Source organism: Gymnoscopelus microlampas (assembly GCF_963454915.1).
Source record: "Gymnoscopelus microlampas genome assembly, chromosome: 14".
Lineage (NCBI taxonomy): Eukaryota > Metazoa > Chordata > Actinopteri > Myctophiformes > Myctophidae > Gymnoscopelus > Gymnoscopelus microlampas.
This window is the reverse complement of record NC_139951.1, coordinates 51,211,067-51,236,066: the sequence shown is the minus strand read 5'-3', so window position 1 is coordinate 51,236,066 and position 25,000 is coordinate 51,211,067. Positions and strand designations below refer to the sequence as shown.

The 25,000-nt window shown below is 41.2% G+C and overlaps 2 protein-coding genes across 2 annotated transcripts in view; both read left to right on the top strand.

The window, feature by feature from the left end:
* The window catches only part of LOC311060296 (dihydropyrimidinase-related protein 4-like), a gene marked incomplete at its 5' end in the record, with an annotated part of 28,387 nt that extends 13,842 nt beyond the window's left edge, over positions 1-14,545 (top strand). The window contains 7 exons of the mRNA XM_084078430.1: positions 3,047-3,203; positions 7,163-7,304; positions 7,614-7,698; positions 7,904-7,989; positions 11,877-12,059; positions 13,886-14,051; positions 14,441-14,545. Coding sequence (XP_083934556.1) covers positions 3,047-3,203; positions 7,163-7,304; positions 7,614-7,698; positions 7,904-7,989; positions 11,877-12,059; positions 13,886-14,051; positions 14,441-14,532 — 911 coding nt within the window. The 3' untranslated portion in view covers positions 14,533-14,545. The remainder of the gene's footprint in view (positions 1-3,046; positions 3,204-7,162; positions 7,305-7,613; positions 7,699-7,903; positions 7,990-11,876; positions 12,060-13,885; positions 14,052-14,440) is intronic.
* Positions 14,546-24,052: 9,507 nt separating this feature from the next.
* Positions 24,053-25,000, top strand: part of jakmip3 (Janus kinase and microtubule interacting protein 3) — a gene marked incomplete at both ends in the record, with an annotated part of 41,518 nt that continues 40,570 nt past the window's right edge. The window contains one exon of the mRNA XM_084077629.1: positions 24,053-24,184. Within this exon, the coding sequence (XP_083933755.1) occupies positions 24,053-24,184 (132 nt within the window). The remainder of the gene's footprint in view (positions 24,185-25,000) is intronic.

Sequence of the window (25,000 nt, the reverse complement as noted above, 5' to 3'; positions counted from 1 at the left end):
GTTTTGCTCTGCGCAGGCTGAGGCTCTTAACTAGCGCTGGTTATTCTGTTAATGTTACACCCTCTGACATGGATTCTAGTTTTCAAGGTGACAACAGCAACGTTTGGTACAAAGTTTGCTGGACAGGCTAATTCCTTCCTCACTACTTCAGTTGAGAGACGGACATGGTGATGTCAGGGGAGAGGGGAGTGGAGAGGGGGGGGAAGGGGGGGGGGGGGGGGCGTGTGCGGGGAGGAATGTGGCTCAGGGAGAAGCAGCAGCTCCGCAACTGATGTATACTTCTCCATACAGCGGTGTTTTACCGGATTTGTGATTTTGTGCTGCCTTTGTTTTAACGGCTTTAGCGCGTCTAGGAACCGATATGCAGAACCGAAATTACATATTGTTTATGGGTACCCGGTACCGACAATTTCTTTATCGGTTCCTGCTTGGAACCGAATTTCGGTACCCAACCCTAGTAATAACACTTTATTTACAAACCACACAAAAACAACACAAAGAAAGAAGGGTAATAATACTTTATTAACAAACCACACAAAAACAACACAAAGAAAGAAGGGTAATAATACTTTATTAACAAACCACACAAAAACAACACAAAAAAGACACATGTCGGCTGTGAGAATACTTTATTAACAAACAAATACAACCAAAACAAATAAGGGTCAGAACAGGTTTGTGTATATTATATATGATATCAACCACTTGAGCCCCTTAGCATCCAAATTCTACCAGAGTATAGATGCACACATAGCAACGAGCTTGTAGATCTGCTATTTTTGACAAAGGCATTTGGTGTAGACAGAAAAGAAGCCTCACAGAGGGTTGGGTTCTGCTTCTATATTCCACTGTTTCAAAATTCCGCCTTTTGGAGCCCCCCAAAGGTAGGTGTGGGGGCGTCCGCTGGCCTAGCGGTCCAGGCGCATACCACATAAGCTGGTAATCCAGCATGACAGCGTGTCGCGGGTTCGACTCCCGTTCCCGGCGACCTTTGCTGTATGTCTCCCCCCCATCTCTCTCCCCATTTCCTGTCAGCCTACTGTCCTGTCCAAATAAAGGCATAAAAAAAAAGCCCCAAAAAATATCTTAAAAAAAAAAAAAAAAAAAAAAAGTAGGTGTTCTGCGCTGATTTTATCCGTCAGATTGGGACGTTCACGGCATATTCTGCACCATCACGGTGCGTTCATCATCGGTGACGAGTTCCTGTAACACAGCCAGCAGCCTGCAGCGTGCGAGTCGCGCAGGACACACTCACACAATCACGTGCAGCATGCCTCCCCTCCCCCTCCGCCTAATGGCTGTGTATGGGGCCGACTACTGCTTTAGCGTGATTGTGTGAGTGTGTCTTCAGGAAGTAAATTCCTGTCCCAGCGGTCCCAGCTGTTGGTGCGCATGCGCACCTACTGTACGCACCAGTTATGTGACCCCTGACCATAGAGTTAAACATAATAGAGAGGCCTGAGTTGCTCACCCAGTGCATGAGGCGAAATCACCCCTTCTTCAGGGTTGGAAATGTGATGGGCGGGGCCTATTTGGGCCTTCTGTGACGTGTTTTACCTCACCTCGGCCCCGTGCACAAGCTAGTGAGACGAGCCCATTGGTCACTGTACCACTATACTATATATACTGTATATTATCTTAACATTCTTAAATTATACCATTATATATTACATACACATTATTGCTGTACTATATTATACTATCATATATATCTTACACTATTATGTGCTACTATTGTTACTACCTGCACTGTATCTCTTTCTGTCTCTCCTCTCTCTCTCTCTCTCTGTCTCTCTCTCTCTCTCTCTCTCTCTCTCTCTCTCTCTCTCTCTCTCTCTCTCTCTCTCTCTCTCTCTCTCCTCTTTCCCCCGACACGGTCGAGGCAGAAGGCGGTCACCCTAGAACCTAGGGTCTGCCTGACGTTTCTTCCAGTTAAGAGGGAGTTTTTCGTTGCCACTGTCGCAAAAATTGCTTGTTCAGGGTGGGATTGTCGGGTCTCTTCTCTACATGTAAAGTGTCTTGAGACAACTTGTTGTGATTTGACACTATAATAAAATTGAATTGAATTGAAAGATTTGAGTTACATATGTTCGCTTAAAAATATATATGTCTTGAAAGAATAGCAAAAAAAAACATGATTATTCAAAAAATAGCCAAAGAAATCTTAAAATGACACACAGATGTGTTCTCGGTCTTATTGTGTTAAATATGTCAGAGAAAACACCCGCCAGCTGTTCTCCACATGCTTTTAGGACCCGACCTGGAATCCCTAGCCTGGTAAACCCCCCCCCCCTTCCGGTAATCTCATTTGCATTTGATTTGAAGAAGGAGTGTGGTCTACAGGCCTGTCTGGGCGCTTCTCTGGAGTTCATAACATGAACTCTCCTATCAGCGTCCTCGCTCATTGTTCTGTGATTGACAGTGGAGGTTGGCCAATCAGGTGGAACCCGAGTGAACCCGAATGGCACCGAGTGCGGCCGAACCAAAATGTTACGGGGGCCGTTGAAACTCTGTCCGCTGTTTTCGTCTCTCTTTTAAAACTTCAAAACCCTCTCGAACTTCTTTTTTGAGGCACGTAATTTACTTTTAAGATATCGTTGGGATAGCATTTAATTGTTTAACTTCATATATGTGGTCAATTAATCATGATGACGGAGCCTTTAAAAAAAAAAGAAAATCAGAGAACCGGCAGGGGCGGGCAGTGACACGCATGTATCCGAATAAAGCAACCTATTTTGGGCAAAAAGTCAAAAGTCCCCCTGCGTCACTCTGCTCTGGTGGTGGGCGAACGAACTGCTGATTGGCTGAATGGGAACAAACTGCTGATTGGCTGAAGGGGTTGTCAGTCAACGGTACTAATCCCGCCCAGCTCTTTCATGCTAGACTGACTCCGGAGGGAGGGGTTTACCAGGCTATGGAATCCCATCAGGTTGGATAAGGGGCACGTTTTTTAGTTTACAAATAAAGAGACTTTATTTCCTCATTCCAGGGATGGTTGGCATGGCAACGTCTCGTTTGATCTGACCATTTGTTGCATATTTTCCAGGCATGGTTGTATATGGAGAGCCAATCACAGCGAGCCTGGCGACAGACGGCTCCAACTATTGGTCGAAAGACTGGGCCAAGGCCGCCGCCCTCGTTATGAGCCCGCCCCTCAACCCCGACCCGAGTACCCCACAGTACCTGGTATCTCTACTGGCATGGTAAAAATACTTCAAATACTTTAATTACTCACTACTGGCTAGGGCTTTCACAACTAATGATTTTTACTAGTCGACTCATTTGACCCAGTAGTAGTCGACTAGTCGACTAGTCGAAGTTTACCTATTATGTAATAAAAAAGACGCAGAGAGAAGAGTTCTGAGTAACAATGAAAACTGTATTTTTAAAACGGCAAGTTCAAGCATTCTACAGCATCCCACACAATGTAGTAGTAGCCCATCACAGTTTCTGAACATCAAACGAAAATAAATAGTAATCAAATAAAAACAGTTAACAAAATATAAGCAAATTAGTCCCGCCGCGCTGGCTCACGGCATTCGTAGCAGCTAGGTTGCCATGACAACGGATATATACGCAACAAGGACACGTGTGTGTGAGTCTGACAGTCTGTGAGAAACAACAACCAACAACAGCATTCAGCATACTGATTTCACAATTGCCACAGTACAATCCACATTCATTTTAGCTGCTACAACAATAAGAAATGAAAACTGGACATGAGTCCTTAACAAATGAGACCGGCCACACTGGGGCACGGCATTCATTAGCAACTAGGTTTAAGGATATATTCACAACAAACACATATGTGAGAACGAAAACAAGCAACAGCATTTCATCACTGCCACACAATCCACCTCCATTTTAGCTGCTACAATAATAAGAAATGAAAACTGGACTCACCACAATGACTGTATCTGCCGTGTCTCTCGTTAAACAAAATAAACAACAATAAATCCAATCCACCTGTTGGTCAGTAACACACGGCTAGACTAAGACTCGCTCTCGCTGTCACTGTCCTGAGTGTCCTCCTCGTTTATTATGTTCACCTTGCCTTCTCTTTGGTTTGCGTTAAGAAAGACTAGTTTATCAACGTGGGAAGGATGCAGACTTGACCGCTGTCGGGTGACTGTGTTCCCTGCCAGGGAAAAGACACGTTCGCTTGGAGTGCTGGTGGCTGGAATAGCCAGGTAGCTTTTGGAAAGCTTGGCAAGACGGGGGAAACGATCCTCGTTTTGTGCCCACCAAGCAAGTGGGTTTTGCATCGTGGGTATTTGGGTTGATTGTGTGTAATCCCGTAGCTCTTCTGCAACCGTGCTTTCTCGCGTATTCTCCACGCTTTCGTAATTGGGTCCAAACAGTTCTTTAAAGTCACTCTCCAGTCTCGCCTTTTTTCCACGTGGACGTGGGGTGTCCTCCGGTTCCGCTCCAACGCCGTCCTCCTCGGTGTCTGGGCCTGGGGTGTCATCGTCATCTATGGAGAAAATTAAGACACATTAATGGTGTTTTTTTATGTTTTAACTATTCAACTAGTCCTACTTGAATACACTTATTTACAATATAGTGAGCAAATAGGGATACAGGATTACCATTCACATTAATTATTATTAATATTATGTAACATTAGTGGTTATTAAGTTAATGATCATCACCTGTTGTAGCTCCTCCAGGACCAGGTTCCTCGCCTCCGTCTTCTCCCGTTACCAGCTCCTTCAGATGCGCCCAGGCGTCCTCTCTGATATTTTCTGGGAGGAATCTTAGTTGCTTGAACCGGGGGTCCAGCATGCATGCCGTGATTGGGACAGATTTAGCCAAACCATCAGTCCCCAACTTGAAGCGTGTTATGAGCTGTTTCCTCACGGCATCCTTGAATTTGCGGGTGGTCACCATGTCAGACGCACTGGCTTTCAGTGTGTTGTCAACCAGGTTTAGTAGGACGGGGTAGACAAATGAGAGCCCGACGTGTGCCTGTCCGCACATTATTGTCGTTGCCTTTGCAAGAGGCCTCAATACAGGGATCAGCTGCTCCATTAAATCCCACTGGCAGTTTTTCATGGAGAGGGCCTTTCTCTGGGACTCCTTCGTTGTGTCCTTATCGTTGAGAACTGCCTGGACTGGAATGCGCTGCTCATACAGACGTTCTACCATGGTGAACGTGGAATTCCAGCGGGTCGCGCAATCGTTCTGAAGTTTGATGGTTTTCATATTCAGGCTTCCCTGACATTTCTTCAAAGCACAATGTGCAACTGATGAGTGACGAAAAAACCTGACAAGACGTCGAGCAGCATCTGTGGTCTTCACAACCTCAGGTAAAGTTAACCCCGCTTTTATGGCTAGTTGAAGCGTGTGTCCTGTGCATCCAATGTGGTTGGGAAACTTTTCACAAAGCTCCATTGCCAGGTTCATGCTGCTTGCATTGTCATGGACAGTGCAAAAAACATCTAAGTTCCACTCCCCGATGGTTTCTGTCAGCTTTTCGGATATATTAACAGCAGTGTGTCTCTCTGTCATGGTGGTAGTTTGGAGCACTCTTGATTTGATCTCCCAATGGTCTGTAATGTAGTGAGCGGTCACTGTAATATAAGGATCCATAGTGCAAGACGTCCACAGGTCGGTAGTTAGTGAGACACTTTTATCTTCCATCTCCTTGGCAATTGTGGCTCTCACAGTATTGTACTGCAATTCGATAGTTTTCCAAACTGTAGAATGACACGGGATTTTGTAGCTTGGCTCAAAAAACTTGATTAATTCTCTGAAGCCTTCTCCAGAAAGAGCAGAGACTGGTCGAATATCTTTGACGACGAAATTGACAAGTAATTCTGTTATCTGCTGTTTTCTCTTCTGTGTGACCGGTGGGCGTTGGGAATAATCTCCCATTGTAGTCTGCCGCTGGGCAGTGTTCTTCTCAGCGACGGCGCTGCTGTCTTGAGGAAGCGGGTGTTTTTTACTCAGATGGTACTGCATACTAGATGTATTGCTGTTGTACTTCAGTGTAACCTTGCATATTTTACACTGCACCGTTTTTTTCTCCACATCTTCATTGAAATACTGCCATACAAACGAACGACGAGCCTGTTTAGCAGGGGCTGCCGGCGCACCTGCTGCTTCTGTGTTTGCTGCCATGTTTGTTTAGAACGGGAAGTTAGGTAGGCAGCAGTATGTGACGTGTCGCGGTGCCCGGCGCCCGGCGCCCGCCCATGTGTCACGTGTGACTGAGTTTGTTCCATTTATAATATTTGTAATTTTTAAAAGATAACTGTGCAGTGGTGACTATAATCTAGTTAAGATTAGCTTGATATATTGTTGGCCTACCAAAAAAAAATCAAAAAAAAAAAAAAAAATTTGAAAACTTTTTTTTTTTTTTTTTTTTTTTTAAATCAACTATTCGACTAGTACCAAAATGGTCGACTAGCGGTTATACTAGTCGACTAGTCGACTAGTCGACTAGTTGGTGAAAGCCCTACTACTGGCATGGTAAAAAATACTTTAAATACTCACTGCTGGCATGATAAAAATACTTAACATACTCACTACTGGCATGGTAAAAATACTTTAAATACTAATAAGTTGTTGTCTCCGTAAGCCCGAAAGGCATGGCGAGAGAGTATGTTTTGCACCCTGTCCGTCCGTCTGTCCGTCCGTCCGTGTCCATCTGTCTGTGAGCAGCTAATCTCCGGCACTTTCGGCCCAGTCGCTGCAAAACTGTGGATACACATTTTTACATGGGCCTGTTATAGCGCCACCAGGAGGCCGATTTGTGAAAAACCCATTTTTTGATATTACTCCTGCAGATTTTATCCAAACATCACGCAAATCGGTACACAGTATCTCTATAGTCATGTGATCAACACGGATCTGTCCGAAATTCCATATTCCATCCTGATTGCCTAAGGTTGGCTTCCAAAGTTTGCAGGTTCGCTCTGTTTTGAACAAAATGCCTCAAATCATGAACACGGCGTGCGATTTGCGTGAAATTTCACACGCACATCCTTCTAGGCAGAGGAAGAAATGCCACCGTTTTCACACTGGCCTGTTATAGCGCCACCAGGAGGCCACAATAACGTGCCTGACCTGGTGGAGACCTTGAGTTTTATGTAATTCCAGTGGAGATCTGCAGTGACATCTAGTGGTCATTAGGAGTATGTGTTGTGTGTAATTCCAGTGGCGACCTGCAGGTGGTGTCTAGCGGTCATTGTGGATTCTCTACCAGTCAGAAAGCTGTGGGTAAAGATGACTTCACTCTGATCCCTGAAGGAGCCACTGGCATAGAAGAGAGAATGTCTGTGGTGTGGGACCGAGCTGTGGTAAGAATACTAACTAACTAACTAACTAACTCACTCACTCACTCACTCACTCACTCACTCACTCACTCACTCACTCACTCACTCACTCACTCACTCACTCACTCACTCACTCACTCACTCACTCACTCACTCACTCACTAACTTCCTATCATCCGGTATATGATGTGATGTGTAATGTATTAAAGTACAGCTACTACATGGTGACAGTTGAGTTATGTGTGGTCTGGAGATGACCCGTTAAACACGTCTGTTGAAAATATATTACTGACGAAATTATCTGTCTGTCTGTCTGTCTGTCTGTCTGTCCAGTCTACAGGGAAGATAGATGAAAATGAGTTTGTTGCAGTCACCAGCACCAATGCAGCTAAACTGTTTAACATGTATCCACGCAAAGGTAGTATTGTTATTTTTATTATTATTATTTTTAGTATTTTTAGTATTATTAGTATGTTATTGTTGTATCTCTACAAACCAAACCTAATGTTATACCTGATGGTCCAACTGTGTGTGTGTGTGTGTGTGTGTGTGTGTGTGTGTGTGTGTGTGTGTGTGTGTGTGTGTGTGCGTGTGCGTGTGCGTGTGTGTGTGTGTGTGTGCAGGGCGTATTGCTGTAGGTTCAGATGCTGACCTGGTCATCTGGAACCCCAAGGAGACTCGAACCATCTCTGCTGAAACTCACAACCTGGTAACACTGTTCACCTGTGTGTGTGTGTGTGTGTGTGTGTGTGTGTGTGTGTGTGTGTGTATGTACAGTACTAGAGGTGCGGGTCGCGTAGCGACCCGCACCTCTAGTCGCTGGCGCGAGGCTCTCGTGTAGTAGGCTGTAGAGGTTTTCGACACGCAAACCAAAAGCGCGAGCAACAGCAGTGTTTGTTTCGAGACGCAAACCGAAAACGAAAGCAAACTGAGAGACAGACACATTTCACCCGTTCATCTATCTATGTATTCACACAGGCTCTTGCAGGACCAGAATGTGCGGCACAGATTGAGTATTTGGATGGGGGGCGGGGTTGCCGGGGTTGCCATGTCCAGGAGTTGTAAGCGTGAAGTGGCGTGTAATTGCTTAGGGAAAGTGCGTCCACGCATGCGCAGTGCTGATGCAACTTACATACAGACGCACAAACATTCTGGCGCATGACTGTAGATTCCAATTGTAAGGTAGATGTATGTGTATATATATATGTGTGCATATATACATATATACAGGGTTGGGAGGGTTACTTTTAAAAAGGAATCCCCTACAGTTACAAGTTACTTGCTAAAAAATGTAGTTAGTAACGTAATCCCGATTACTCCATTTAAAAAGTAACTATAGTTACTTTCAGTTACTTTTGGATTACTTTTAAGTAGGGATGTCCCGATCACGTTTTTTTGCTCCCGATCCGATCCCGATCTTTTGATTTTGAGTATTTGCCGATCCTGATCTTTCCAGATCCGATCTTTTCATTTTTAAAAATATTTTTAAATTATAATTTATGCATGTAGAATTTATTTTTATCATTTATTTTGTAGCAATAAAAGACAATATGTCTCAAAACACTGGCTGACAGTTGAATTATTGCCAACAAAATAAATGTTAATTAAAGAAATTAAGACAAATACTGAATCTCTGAACATTGGCTTGCAGTTATCGCACATAGCCAAAATACAATAATAATATTAGGCTTGTCATTCAGGATGGAAAATAAAGTTGTCATTTTTTTGGGGAGAAGTGGAACGTAGAAGTCATTTAAGTTTAGCGTGAGGGAGAGGGTCTACTCTGATTACTACAGCAGGGGTCCCCAAGGTTTTTTTTTTAGCTAAGGGAGAGATGAAGCAGGGACCCTCACTACATATTGTATACAATTTGTGTTGCAGATTAAACCTTTTCATAGATTTCATAGATAGCTTCATAGACTTGTTTAACAGCACTGTCATCAGTGTATTTATCAGACATGTCAAACTCTCAGTACTTAGTAAAGTTGAGCCTAGGCTCTGTACTTGGTCTGCTCTTTTCCCCTCTACCTCTTCTTGTTCCCCTCAGAATATAGGGATATTAGGGTTCATGTGGTTAATGTAAATACAAGAAAAAGGTCCTATCACGCAAATATTTGGAGACCCCCCAGACTTGATATCTACACTACAGAAAACATTCAGTTGGACATTAAACACACACACACACACACACACACACACACACACACACACACACACACACACACACACACACACACACACACACACACAGAGCTGACATTAATTAGTGCTGTTGATTGCTATGTGGTCAAATGCGCATACAGGCTCAACGAGCCATCGTTAATCAGTTAGTGTTACACAGCTGACTGCCAATATGCGCATTTCTGTTGAAACGCATCACTGACAGGCTGATGAAGGCTATACATAGACTAGATAAAATAAATAGAATATACCAAGTTACTATCAGAACCTAGTAACAATCAGAACCAAAGAAAGACACTTTAATAGATTATAGTCCCTTTAACCAAACCATCTGATCAGTTTAAGGTTAAGAGTAAAGGCTTTTATGCAGGAACAGCGCTGCAAAGAGGACGAAAAAGAGTCTGTAGTGTTGCCTAGTCTGATTATTATAAGCCACTTTGGGCTCATTTTTCTGAAGTTGCTTGTAAATAATGGTAGAACGGTTGTGAGCTTGTAGATCGTCTATTTTCAAATAGCCAACATATATAAATATGCACATTGTTTAATGGACGACATATATAGCTATGAAGTGCTTATGTGGCCTTTTATAGTCGCTTCTTTTGTGCTTGTTTTCATAGACCTATTTGCTTATTTCTCTCGCAAAGTCTGGCAACACCGCTGTTGATGCAACATTAGCAGCCTCCAGTCTGTGAGGATTTTTGACACAGAGACACGCTGCGCTCAACTCCAATCCATTGCGGTCTGTGTGCGGACTAGTGTGCGCTCTTGCAGGTGGCTGTTTGGTGTTACTTATAATAATTTATAACTTGTTTGTAAAATTAATGAGGGGAAGGGGAGAACGTAACCCTCCTGTAACGCCCGTTACAACACCCCCGTTACTGTAATCCAGATTACACATTTTAAAATGTACTCTAGGACGTTACCGTTACGTTTTTTTTGTACTCCGTTACGTAACGGCGTTACATGTAATCCGTTACTTCCCAACCCTGCATATATATATATACATACGGAATGGTGGGAATTGTACGGTGTGTTATTAATACAGTGTGAAATTAAAGGAAAGGAAATAAATATGCAGTATTGCATGAATGTGTTCAGCAGCATTTGGCGACAGGCTAGTGTGTTATGATGAAGCAGCTGTTATTGTAACATCAATCAAATCAAATCAAGTTCAAACGGCAACGGTGACATCACACATTGGTTTCTACAGACCGTAAATTAAGCCGATTGTTCAGGAACGTGCAATCCACCATCTTTAATATATACCATTGGACACGGCGGAACTCAAACGCTATTGCTTAAGATCAGACATGTGACCAAAGCGGGGGCGGGTCAACCAGACATGTGACCAGGGAACCGGAAAACAATCCCCAAAGAATGCTATTGGTTGGGTAGCTTGTCAATCAAGAGCGGGGGCGGGGAATGAATGCTATTGGTTGTGTAGGTTGTCAATCAAATCATCCCGCCCCTCCTGGAGCATAGCCTACTTTATCGTCAATTTTAGAATAAATGGGACCAAAATTTAGCAAAACGCATATCATATTTATAGACATTCCGGCTATATATATATATACACACACACACACACACACACACACACACACACACACACACACACGTGTAACGTTAAATAAGCACATTAACATTGTGCAGTCGCTTCTGTCGGCTGTATTGTGAAGTCCGTTTTCTGCGAGGCATGATAACTGTCGTGGCTCTCCTTGCATATTAGTGAATTCTCTCTCACTTGCGTGTCTCTCTGTCGCTGCCTGACTCTCCGTGTTGCTGCGTTGCCAGGTCTGTTTGTTGTGTAAGCGGTTTTGGGCTTGTTTGGGCACTTCTTTTGGGCTTGTTTGCATAGACCACGGCAGCGCTTGTTTCTCGCCCGTTTCACGGATGTGGCAACGGCAAAGCTTTTTCTTGCACATGATTGGCACAAATTTTGCAGACGCTTTATGATTTTTAGAAGTGGAGACACATGTGAAGGTGGAAAAGAAAGATGGTATTATCTACTTTTGCACGAGCGGTTTTTGTAGCAAGTTGGGAGAGAATTGGGCCACTGCTTTGGCTGTGAGTTAGGGACTGGTTTGGGGTGGACTTCAGTGCTAACCCTTTTTAGAAGTATTTAATCTAAATTCTAAATCTTTGCCCTAATTTCTTTTTAGCTGTTTCACCTTTCCTAGAGTTTTTTTTTAGGGTTAACCATTTTACCTTTCTTTAAGGTTTAGGTTTTTAAGCATGTTTACAAACTATAAAATAAAATTGCCAGTGAACTTTGTGTGAAATGTTCACTGGGGGCTGTGGGAGTAATACAATATATTACTCTTCCTCCAAAGTAATAAGTGCGTGTGTGCGTGTGCGTGTGCGTGTGCGTGTGTGTGCGTGTGCGTGTGCGTGTGTGTGTGTGTGTGTTCTCAGAGTGTGGAGGTGAACATCTTGGAGGGCTTGGAGATCAGAGGTTGTCCAGTGTCGGTGATCAGTGGAGGAAGGATGGTTGTTCAGGACGGGAACCTTCTGGACGTTCTGGAAGGTTCTGGACGCTTCGTTACCAGGAAGGCTTTTCCTGACCCCGTTTATAAGAGGATTAAAGCACGTAGCAAGGTATAACATTACATAACATAACATTACATAACATAATATATGTTTATAAGAGGATTAAAGCACGTAGCAAGGTATCCTTGTAAAGGACTGGCCCAATAAGCGGCTGACAGCACAGAGTCAGGTGTAAATTGCAACCAAAGTGCTTTTATTCATCCAAAGTGTACAGGTTAAGGGCATCAGTAGTGGAAGGTGGCATGGTGGTCGGCAGCTCCACCATGTCCTTGTCCTACAACTAAAACTGAGTGTGTTTGTTTCTGCCAGCCTTTTATACTCAGCTGAGCCAATCAGTGTGAGTCAATCAGTGTGGGTTCAACCATGTTGCAGGTTACTCCAAACATGCAACAAATCTAACCCACACATTCCATTAAAACATCTGAATCAATAACCCTGGCAAAAACATATAACTTAAGTACCCTATGGCAAAACAAACATGATCACATTATTAGCAGCTTCCAATATACAACACAAACCCCCCTCTCTTTTCTACTGTGGTCCAGTCCACCCATATATGGTGCTCGGGCACCCTGGGGACTCTTTTGCCCGAACACCCTGGAACAGACAGACATAAGCAGTATTAAAATCACAATCCAACATCCCATATATATTGCCAAATTATATTGCACTAAAACATATTGCACATTCCTCTTATGATCCAATATCCTTGTGCAAATATACTGTGCAAAAGAGTAAAGTGCAAATTAGTGTCAATTATCAGTAACGGAGGACCTCTTCGTTACAATCCTACAATCCTACAAAATGAGTGGGAGAAAGGTGGGTCATGGGCCCCAGTCTGAGAAGTAGTCGAATCAGTTTGTTTTGGGAGGTTTGAAGCTTAGTCTTCAGTGACACTGAGGTGTTGGAGTACCAAGAGGAGCAAGCATAGTCAAAAAGGGTCTGAATCAGGGCCCCTGAGAGGGTCCTGAGGGCCTGAGGGTTGACAAAAGAGGAAACAATGCCCATACATCTGGTTCTCTGGTTTACTCTTTCGATCAACTTTGTAGCCATACTTTCTCCTGTCAGGTATTTGTCAAGAATACATCCCAAATAGGTATCTCTTCTTTGCTAGAGATAATTGTGTCATCGACTTTGACCTTTTGAATCATTTACATTCATCTGTCTGAGGGAATGTTTGGTCCCAAAGAGAATGGATTCAGTTTTACCAAGGTGTAGTGACAGTTTGTTATCGCTAAGCCAAGTACGGATGTTGGAGAGTTCAGAGCTGAGAGCTTCCTCAACTTGCAACTTGTCCTCACCCGAGATCAGGAGTGCCCAGGAACAGTTTGCAGTTACAGGCAGCATTCATGTCGTTAAAGTATAGAAGGAACAGTAAGGGTCCTAGAATGCTGCCTTGAGGAACCCCGCAGCTCACCGGGAGGGATGAGGACATGGTTCCGTTGATGTCAACCACTTGTTCTCTACCCTCCAAGTAAGATCTCATCCAATTTAGTGAAGTGCTATCACCAATCACCCTCGGCTTATCAAGTAGAATTGAGTGGTTTACAGTGTCAAACACCTTTTGGAGGTCCAGCATGACCATGCCGCTGTATTTTCCCAAGTCTACCTCACGTTTGATGTAGTCGGTCAAATACAGTAGGCATGTGTCAGTGGAGTGGGATGTAAATAGTGGGATGTTCTGAACCCCCAGGTTGAAGGTTTTAGATGGTGATTGAAAACTCTTCTATGGTTGTAGATAGTGATTGAAAACTCTTCTTCTATGGTTGTAGATAGTGATTGAAAACTCTTCTTCTATGGTTGTAGATAGTGATTGAAAACTCTTCTTCTACGGTTGTAGAAAGTGATTGAAAACTCTTCTTCTTTGGTTGTAGATGGCTGAAGCTCGTGGCGTCCCCCGTGGGATCTACGATGGTCCGGTCCATGATGTCATCAGTATGACATCATCCGTACCTCCCACGCCGACCAATAGGGGCCCTTCCTGCCCCAAAATCCTGACCGGCCCACGAAACCTCCACCAATCAGGATTCACTTTGGCAGGTCTGAATGACTCACTGTCAATCACAGAAAAAAACATATTTCCTATGTTCATTATTGATATATTATTGATAATGTTTATAATTATAGATATATTATTGATAATGTTTATAATTATTGATATATTATTGATAATGTTTATAATTATTGATAGAATATTGATAATGTTTATAATTATTGATATATTATTGATAATGTTTATAATTATTGATAGAATATTGATAATGTTTATACATATTGATATATTATTGATAATGTTTATAATTATTGATAGAATATTGATAGATGTTTATAATTATTACTGCCCACATAGTGATGTTTATAATTATTGGTATATTATTATTATTGTTATTATTGACAGATTATTATAATGTATAATTATTATCTTCCAGGGACTCAGGTAGACGACCACATCCCCCGACGTTCTACTCAGAGGATTGTAGCGCCACCTGGAGGACGATCCAACATCACTACCTTATCTTAAACAATGACTTAACCTTATCTTAAACACTGACTTAACCTTATCTTAGACACTGACTTAACCTTATCTTAAACACTGACTTAACCTTATCTTAAACACTGACTTAACCTTATCTTAACACATATACTGCCAATCCCGAGATATCTCGGGACATTAAATCCACCCGTTACCTGCGTATCCCGAGATATCTCGGGATCGTCTTTTTATGTGGTTTGATAACGAAAAAATCCTATGAGAACATTTCCGACAACCGTTTCCGGTTCGTTTTTTATCTTGAAAAAACAGTTTTTCCCTGGTTTTGGCTAAAGATCATGGTTTTCACACGGTTTAAAAAACGAATGGTAAGCTCCGGTTGTATTTTCTTTTCTTTGATCGACGAACGGTTATCCTCTTTGTGTTTAAAAACGATCTGATAGCCGATCGGAGGCTAAGCTAATCTAAGATGGCCGGTGGGGAAACGTCACAGCCACGTCACAGCCAAACGGATATGACGTTTGCAGCCTCTTTTAGCCGCTGATACCACAGAAGAAGAAAAAGAAAAAAAAGTGTAAACATTATGAGGGCTCGTACGTCCGTCGTTGCTGTTTATAAACACCATCCGATCGCGGATTTTAATGGATATCATTTTTTTGTGAACGGTTCAAAAGGCTATAAAACTCAAAAACGCTGGCAGTGGGTGAGTACCTTATGAATAAACTCTGGCAGGGAATGTGTTAAACAATGACTTAACCTTATCTTAAACACTGACTTAACCTTATCTTAAACACTGACTTAACCTTATCTTAAACACTGACTTAACCTTATCTTAAACACTGACTTAACCTTATCTTAACTCATCGAGTGCCATTAACGTGTTTCACGTGTTTTTGAACCCAAGATATCATCATCTGAAGATTTGCAGCTCCATCCACTCCTTGTTTAACTTATAACTTAAAAAGGCTGTATCTCGCTTCCTAAGCACTTCTTTTTTACTTTGAAAAAATAAAAAATAAAAATCATAATGGCCAGAAATAGATAATAATAATGTGGGCACTCAATGAGTTAAACTATGACAACTTTATCTTAAACAATGACTTAAAGGGATAGCTCACCCAAAATAAATGTGTTTTTTCTATGGATTAGTCTCCCCATGGAGACGTGAATTCATGGATATTTATTAGACAATAATCTGATGACCAACGGACCGGTAGGCAGCGGTTCCGGTAGGAGACGTAAAGAAGACTTTTTGTGTCTCCTACCGGAACCGCTGCCAGTCATCAAATTATTGTTTTAGGAATGAGACAAAAACTAAAAAGAATCCATGAATTCACGTCTCCATAGGGAGACTAATCCATAGAAAAAAACACATTTTAGGCGTAAACTATCCCTTTAACACCTTACAACAGTGACTTAACAATATCTTAAATGAATTAGCCTTTAAAGAACATGAACGTTTTGAGTCAGGTGTGCATGTTTACGTAGTGACTGATATACATGTACATCATGTTTATATACATCATGTTTATGTACATCATGTTTATGTAGTGACTGTGTGATGTACTAGTCAGTCATTGTAAATTCTCCATGAGAACTGAAACACTGCCAAGCTGCACTCTGCATTAACCTCATTACTACAGTTAATCCTGACTTAACCAGCTCTGCATTAACCTCATTACTACAGTTAATCCTGACTTAACCAGCTCTGCATTAACCTCATTACTACAGTTAATCCTGATTTAACCAACCCTGCATTAACCTCATTACTACAGTTAATCCTGACTTAACCTCATTACTACAGTTAATCCTGACTTAACCAGCTCTGCATTAACCTCATTACTACAGTTAATCCTGACTTAACCAACCCTGCATTAACCACATTACTACAGTTAATCCTGACTTAACCAGCTCTGCATTAACCTCATTACTACAGTTAATCCTGACTTAACCAGCTCTGCATTAACCTCATTACAACAGTTAATCCTGATTTAACCAGCTCTGCATTAACCTCATTACTACAGTTAATCCTGACTTAACCAGCTCTGCATTAACCTCATTACTACAGTTAATCCTGATTTAACCAACCCTGCATTAACCTCATTACTACAGTTAATCATGACTTAACCTCATTACTACAGTTAATCCTGACTTAACCAGCTCTGCATTAACCTCATTACTACAGTTAATCCTGACTTAACCAACCCTGCATTAACCACATTACTACAGTTAATCCTGACTTAACCAACCCTGTATTAACCTCATTACTACAGTTAATCCTGATTTAACCAACCATGCATTAACCACATTACTACAGTTAATCCTGACTTAACCAACCCTGCATTAACCACATTACTACAGTTAATCCTGACTTAACCAACCCTGTATTAACCTCATTACTACAGTTAATCCTGATTTAACCAACCATGCATTAACCACATTACTACAGTTAATCCTGACTCAACCAACTCTGCATTAACCTCATTACTGTAGAGTTAATCCTGACTTAACTTAGCCTTCATTTAACCACCTCACTATAGAGTTAATCCTGACTTAACTTAGCCTTCATTTAACCACCTCACTATAGAGGTAATCCTGACTTAACTTAGCCTTCATTTAACCACCTCACTATAGAGTTAATCCTGACTTAAATAACCCACCATTTAAACTAAGCATAGACTTAACCCCAACCAAACTAATCGTTCATCACTATTAACAACATAACCGGACGTAATCCTGACCTAAATAACCTGCACACTCCAACATTAACTAGCTAGGTGTTTTACAAGGCAATAATGTAGAGATGTTCATTAGTGGTTATAATAATAACCACTGATTAACTAAATAAACTAAGTTCTATACCCTGAACCCCCCCCCCCTCTCTCTCTCTCTCTCTCTCTCCCGCTCTCTCGCTCATATCAATATGTATGTGTTTGTTTGTTTGTTTGTTTATTAATGTAAATAATGTATTCACTGTCATCATCCTCACGTGTAACATTAACATTAATTAATATTCATACGTACAAGTGTTATTGACTGACGCTACTGTTGCAGACAGACAGGCAGACAGACTGATTGTTTATTTATTTATTTATTTAAGGTCATATTCTGCAGCCTAAATGATTATATAATCCATATCTTCAATCATCTTTATTTGCACTTATTTATATTTATATATATTTCTTTCTTTTTTTTACATAAACGACATAATTAAACGATGGTTTAATTTGATTAGATGTATCCTTAGTGTTGGTGTGTCAATGTTCGCATCCTTACTCTTGTTTTCTTCTACACCAAGTCTCTTTGCCAAAACATAGCAGATCTACAAGCTCACAACTCAACACGTTGTGAGCTTGTGGATCGGCTATTTCTGACGAATGTTCCCCCCAGAATAAACATTCTGGGCTCCAAGTGGTTGAAGACTGAACCAACTCACCAACACAACCTGTAGTGTCTGCTTTAACTACATCAATAATTGTCTCCGCCAGGCCAGGCGGCCAAAGGCTGGAGACTATGTTTTCGGCCCTGTCCGTCCGCCCGTTCCGTCTTTCCGTCCGTCCGTTCCGTCTTTCCGCCCGTCCGTCCGTGAGCAGCTAATCTCCAACACCGATGGCCATGAAGCTTTGCATGCCCACTCTCTGGAGGCCAAGGCAGAACCTCTGCTCCAATGTTTTCAAATAAACCTAATGGTGGCGCTATAACAGCGCCCTTCATGTTTTGGCCTATACCTCTTGAACCGGTCGTACAATCAAACTGTTTCTCTCCTGGATTCCTTGGGTCATGGCCCATAGCCTACAGGACATTTAAGGACACCATATTTTCCACTGATTTGACGTTTTCTTCAAAACAAATGTTTTGCTACAACTTGTATCCCCGAAGTCATGTGATCAACAGATATCAGTCAGATGTCTCATATATCATTCTATTCATCTATAACTGCCCTGGGTAGACGGCCCGCCCTGGCAGGGATCTGCACTTTTCTAGTTCACATTAAAAGTAGTTTAACCCTTTCTTGGTCTAACTAGTGAACTAACTCTAACCAGACCCGTTGTTCATTCTGACTCCCCTGACACTAATAATGATGATATTAAGAATAAAAACAAATCACTGGCTAATTAGGAAGACATGACCTGAAGAGCAATGATGTTTAATTACTCGACCAATCAGCTCATAATTGGTCCGTTGTACCAGATCATGATTGGTCAGTTGCCCGGCGGTGACGGTGTATTCCTTCCTGTTTTGAATGTAAATCAACTTCCTGTCTGAGATTGACCTAATAAAACTGATTAAAAAAGCTAACTGTCTGGAATCAATGATGTCATTTTACAATCAATGATGTCATTTTACAATCAATGATGTCATTTTACAATCAATGATGTCATTTTACAACCAATGATGTCATTTTACAATCAATGATGTAATTTTGCAATCAATGATGTTATTTTGCAGTTCTGTTGAATCAATTATGCTCTGTTGACACATTGAAGATGTTTGTTATTGTCTCCGCCAGGAGAGTTTGTTTTCACTTTCTGAAACTGAGACTAACATTGGTCAAGCCTCACGTGACACGTGACAATACGGTGAAATAGTGTGATCTGATTGGCTAGTGACGTATAGCGGCCTATAAATACATGTGTCACTTTGAAAGAGTCTTAGCCTCTTTCAAAGTGAGGTAAGACAGGAATAATCACGAAATGGCTGAGAAATGGCGAATACTGTAACAATTGGATAGGACACTTACACAGACAGGACGGATAGGACACTTACATAGACAGGACGGATAGGACACTTATATAGACAGGACGGATAGGACACTTATACAGACAGGACGGATAGGACACTTACATAGACAGGACGGATAGGACACTTACATAGACAGGACGGATAGGACACTTATACAGACAGGACGGATAGGACACATATACAGACAGGACGGATAGGACACTTATACAGACAGGACGGATAGGACACTTATACAGACATAGTAACATGACACTTGTGTCATGTTACTATGACACAGTAACATGTTCTATTTTTTGTAAGAATTAGAACATAAGAAGTAGAACATTCCCAACATTCCCAACACAAGTCTGCTGGCGGAGACTTTTGCTCCGAGGAGCACTTTTTCTAGTTATATTTTGTTTCCTCTCCTACAGCGTTAAAACACAGGCTGCCTTATAGTATATAATATATATATATATAATATATATATTATATACCTTAGTCCGCTCAGATATTATAGTTACGTCATTAAACAGTTGTTTTCCTCTGGAATGTGATTTAATCACATGGCAACGAGCATGTGGAAGTGCAGTAATAATAATAATACAATTATTATTATTACCCTTATTATCTATATTTATGTGAAGTATAACAGCATATCTATATTATTATTATTATTACCCTTATCTATGTTTATGTGAAGTATAACAGCTTATCTATATTATTATTATTATTATTATTATTATCTATGCTTATGTGAAGTATAACAGCTTATCTATATTATTATTATTATTATTATTATTATTATTACCCTTATTATCTATGTTTATGTGGATTTCATGGAAATGCTGAACACTGTCCATGGTCATGGTGCTGAACACTGTCCATGGTGCTGAACACTGTCCATGGCCATGGTGCTGAACACTGTCCATGGTGCTGAACACTGTCCATGGTCATGGTGCTGAACACTGTCCATGGTCATGGTGCTGAACACTGTCCATGGTGCTGAACACTGTCCAGAACACTGTCCATGGTGCTGAACACTGTCCATGGTCATAGTGCTGAACACTGTCCAGAACACTGTCCATGGTCATGGTGCTGAACACTGTCCAGAACACTGTCCATGGTGCTGAACACTGTCCAGAACACTGTCCATGGTGCTGAACACTGTCCAGAACACTGTCCATGGTGCTGAACACTGTCCAGAACACTGTCCATGGTGCTGAACACTGTCCAGAACACTGTCCATGGTGCTGAGCACTGTCCATGGTCATGGTGCTGAACACTGTTCATGGTGCTGAACACTGTCCAGAACACTGTCCATGGTGCTGAACACTGTCCAGAACACTGTCCATGGTGCTGAACACTGTCCATGGTCATAGTGCTGAACACTGTCCAGAACACTGTCCATGGTCATGGTGCTGAACACTGTCCATGGTGCTGAACACTGTCCATGGTCATGGTGCTGAACACTGTCCATGGTCATGGTGCTGAACACTGTCCATGGTGCTGAACACTGTCCAGAACACTGTCCATGGTGCTGAACACTGTCCATGGTGCTGAACACTGTCCATGGTCATAGTGCTGAACACTGTCCAGAACACTGTCCATGGTCATGGTGCTGAACACTGTCCATGGTGCTGAACACTATCCATGGTCATGGTGCTGAACACTGTCCATGGTCATGGTGCTGAACACTGTCCATGGCCATGGTGCTGAACACTGTCCATGGTCATGGTGCTGAACACTGTCCATGGTCATGGTGCTGAACACACAAAATGAACACATTGAGTTAATCCAGCATCACAATCAGTTTAAACACTTTAACCCCTTATATACAAGTGATCTATAAGGGTTCAATCGCTATTTTCACAACAGACACAAACCTGGCACAACATATATATATATATATATATATATATATATATATATATATATATATATATATATATATATATATACATATAACATAATGTAAAACAATTGTTTTGATATTGATACATTTTACGCAAATCGGTACACATGATCTCTATAGTCATGTGATCAAGATGGATCTGTTTGATTTTTCATATTCCATCCTGATTGGCTAACATTGCCATCTAAAGTTATACATGCTCTCAGTGTATTCCTAGTGTTTTCTTTCCTCGTGTGAGGAGCTGCTCTGCATTGGTCTGTCTGTCACCATTTAGGTCCTAGTACACCTATCTGCCTCGCAGCGCCACAGTTTTATATCCATTTTAAGTTTTAGTTTTTCATTATTTGGTTCCTTTCATCAATTAACATTGTGTTGATTTTCATGAACACACCTTTAACTCATGAACACACCTTTAACTCATGAACACACCTTTAACTCATGAACACACACCTTTAACTCATGAACACACACCTTTAACTCATGAACACACCTTAACTCATGAACACACCTTTAACTCATGAACACACCTTTAACTCATGAAACCTCATGAACACACCTTTAACTCATGAACACACACATTTAACTCATGAACACACACCTTTAACTCATGAACACACCTTTAACTCACATACACACACCTTTAACTCATGAACACACCTTTAACTCATGAACACACCTTTAACTCATGAACACACACCTTTAAGTCATGAACACACACCTTTAACTCATGAACACACCTTTAACTCATGAACACACCTTTAACTTATGAACACACATTTAACTCATGAACACACCTTTAACTCATGAACACACCTTTAACTCTAAATTTCATGTTTTTTTTGTTTTTATAAATTAATCCTACTTTTTCACATGAGAGTCAAGAACAAAAGTAGAGAAAATAGCCGATCTACAAGCTCACATTGCGATGTGTTGTGTAGATCTGCTATATTTTTGCATGTAGATCTGCTTCTTTCAGTATTTTCTAAAACATGTATAAGATCTTGTGACTAAAACTATATTATGTAGATCAATGAGAGAGAGAGAGAGAGAGAGAGAGAGAGAGAGAGAGAGAGAGAGAGAGAGAGAGATGCAGGGGGAGGGGGTATGATGACGCTGGGCAGCAGTCAGGCTGCAGAGAGATGCTAGTAGCATTGGTACTGACTGGTACCCAGCTAGCTGCATGCTAACATACATGACACACACATCCACAGGCAGACAGGCAGACAGACAGACAGACAGACAGACCAACCAACCAACCAACAGAGTGCTTGAATGAGATGCACAGATAAATAGCTAGCAGGAGAGGATGGCAAGTTAGCATCGCTCTTTCTCTCTCTCTCTCTCTCTCTCTCTCTCTCTCTCACACACACACACACACACACACACACACACACACACACACACACACACACACACACACACACACACACACACACACACACACAGCAATGTGGAGGCACAGGGTTCTGGCTGGAAGGTGAGTCACTACTGTGTGTGTGTGTGTGTGTGTGAGTGAGCGAGAGAGAAGGAGAAAGTGATATTTTGCATATAAATGGCTGCCATTGCATTTATGGTCATCTCCACATGCAATGGATAGAAAACAGCTGATATTGCTGTGTGTGTGCGTGTGTGTGTGTGCGTGTGCGTGTGTGTGTGTGTGTGTGTGCGCGCGCGCATGTGTACATTATGATTATTGTTGTTTTCATTATTATTATTTTGTTGTTGACGTTCACAAATAAGAGATCTTTATATCAAATATTACAGAAATAGGTCCTTCACACTGTCTGGAACTTGCAGTAAACTCTTAAGTTAAGTCGAGTTGTTGATGTTAAAATAAGTATTAAATAGATCTATATTGTGATAGTAATCATTACTATAGAGTGTTTGTTCAGTAACAGTGTTAAATAGATCTATATTGTGATAGTAATCATTACTATAGAGTGTGTGTTCAGTAACAGTGTTAAATAGCTCTATATTGTGATAGTAATCATTACTATAGAGTGTTTGTTCAGTAACAGTGTTAAATGGATCTATATTGTGATAGTAATCATTACTATAGAGTGTTTGTTCAGTAACAGTGTTAAATGGCTCTATATTGTGATAGTAATCATTACTATAGAGTGTTTGTTCAGTAACAGTGTTAAATAGATCTATATTGTGATAGTAATCATTACTATAGAGTGTTTGTTCAGTAACAGTGTTAAATGGCTCTATATTGTGATAGTAATCATTACTATAGAGTGTTTGTTCAGTAACAGTGTTAAATAGCTCTATATTGTGATAGTAATCATTACTATAGAGTGTGTGTTCAGTAACAGTGTTAAATAGCTCTATATTGTGATAGTAATCATTACTATAGAGTGTTTGTTCAGTAACAGTGTTAAATGGCTCTATATTGTGATAGTAATCATTGTGTTTGTTCAGTCATTTTACTTACAAATAATTGCTTAACTTAATTGATTAACGATTTAATCTATGTTGGTGGAAGACTAGAACAATATAAATATATTTTTGACTTTTAGGCTTTGTAAACAAAAGTTGCAAATGTTTTAATAACATACTTAAAAACAACCATTAATTGTGGAAACAGCCGAGCTACAAGCTCAAAGGTTCTAGATTAGCTATTATAAAGGTTTGGAAATATGTGCTAATTTTTAACATAGAAATGATTATGACAATTACCTCAAATACACTGTGTGTGTGTGTGTGTGTGTGTGTGTGTGTGTGTGTGTGTGTGTGTGTGTGTGTGTGTGTGTGTGTGTGTGTGTGTGTGTGTGTGTGTGTGTGTGTGTGTCCACAGGTAAAACAGATGTAGTCCTTTTGGGACGTAGACGGACAAACCGTGTGGGTTTGTTGTTTGTGTGAGTGTGGGTTTGTTGTTGTGTGTGTGTGGGGGGTGGGGGGGGTGGGGTGATGTCAAAGAAAGGGGCGGCACGGGGGAGGGGGGAGCGGCCTGATGCCATGGCAGCGCTGCAAGCAGCCAATGAGGAGCTGAGAGCCAAACTGACGGACATTCAGATAGAACTGCAGCAGGAAAAAACCAAGGTAATGTTAATATGTGATTATATATGTTAATATATGTTAATGTATGTAATTACACTGTTAATGTATGTTAATATCACATATAATACATTTTAGACCCTCCAGAAAAATGCGATTATGCGATCGCAGAATTTACTGCATAATCATCAAAATGGCGCATAATTATGCAGGGGTAAAGTTTTTTCAAAAAGGCCGCATCGCATGTTGCGCAACTTTTCACATAATTTGCATTTTTTGCAACTTCCCGCAATTTCACCGAATAAAATTGCAAAGAAACCTGCATATTTCATCGCATAATCAGGGATTTTTGCTGCGTATTTCTGGAGGTTATAACATGCTACCAGTCCATCACCACTAGGTGGTGTTATGTAAAGTACCAGTCCATCACCACTAGGTGGTGTTATATGTAAAGTACCAGTCCATCACCACTAGGTGGTGTTATGTAAAGTACCAGTCCATCACCACTAGGTGGTGTTATATGTAAAGTACCAGTCCATCACCACTAGGTGGTGTTATATGTAAAGTACCAGTCCATCACCACTAGGTGGTGTTATATGTAAAGTACCAGTCCATCACCACTAGGTGGTGTTATATGTAAAGTACCAGTCCATCACCACTAGGTGGTGTTATATGTAAAGTACCAGTCCATCACCACTAGGTGGTGTTATATGTAAAGTACCAGTCCATCACCACTAGGTGGTGTTATATGTAAAGTACCAGTCCATCACCACTAGGTGGTGCAGTCAGTAGTGTACAGTAGGCATGTAACGATTCACTCAACTCACGATACGATTCGAATCACGATTCAAGGTTCACGAT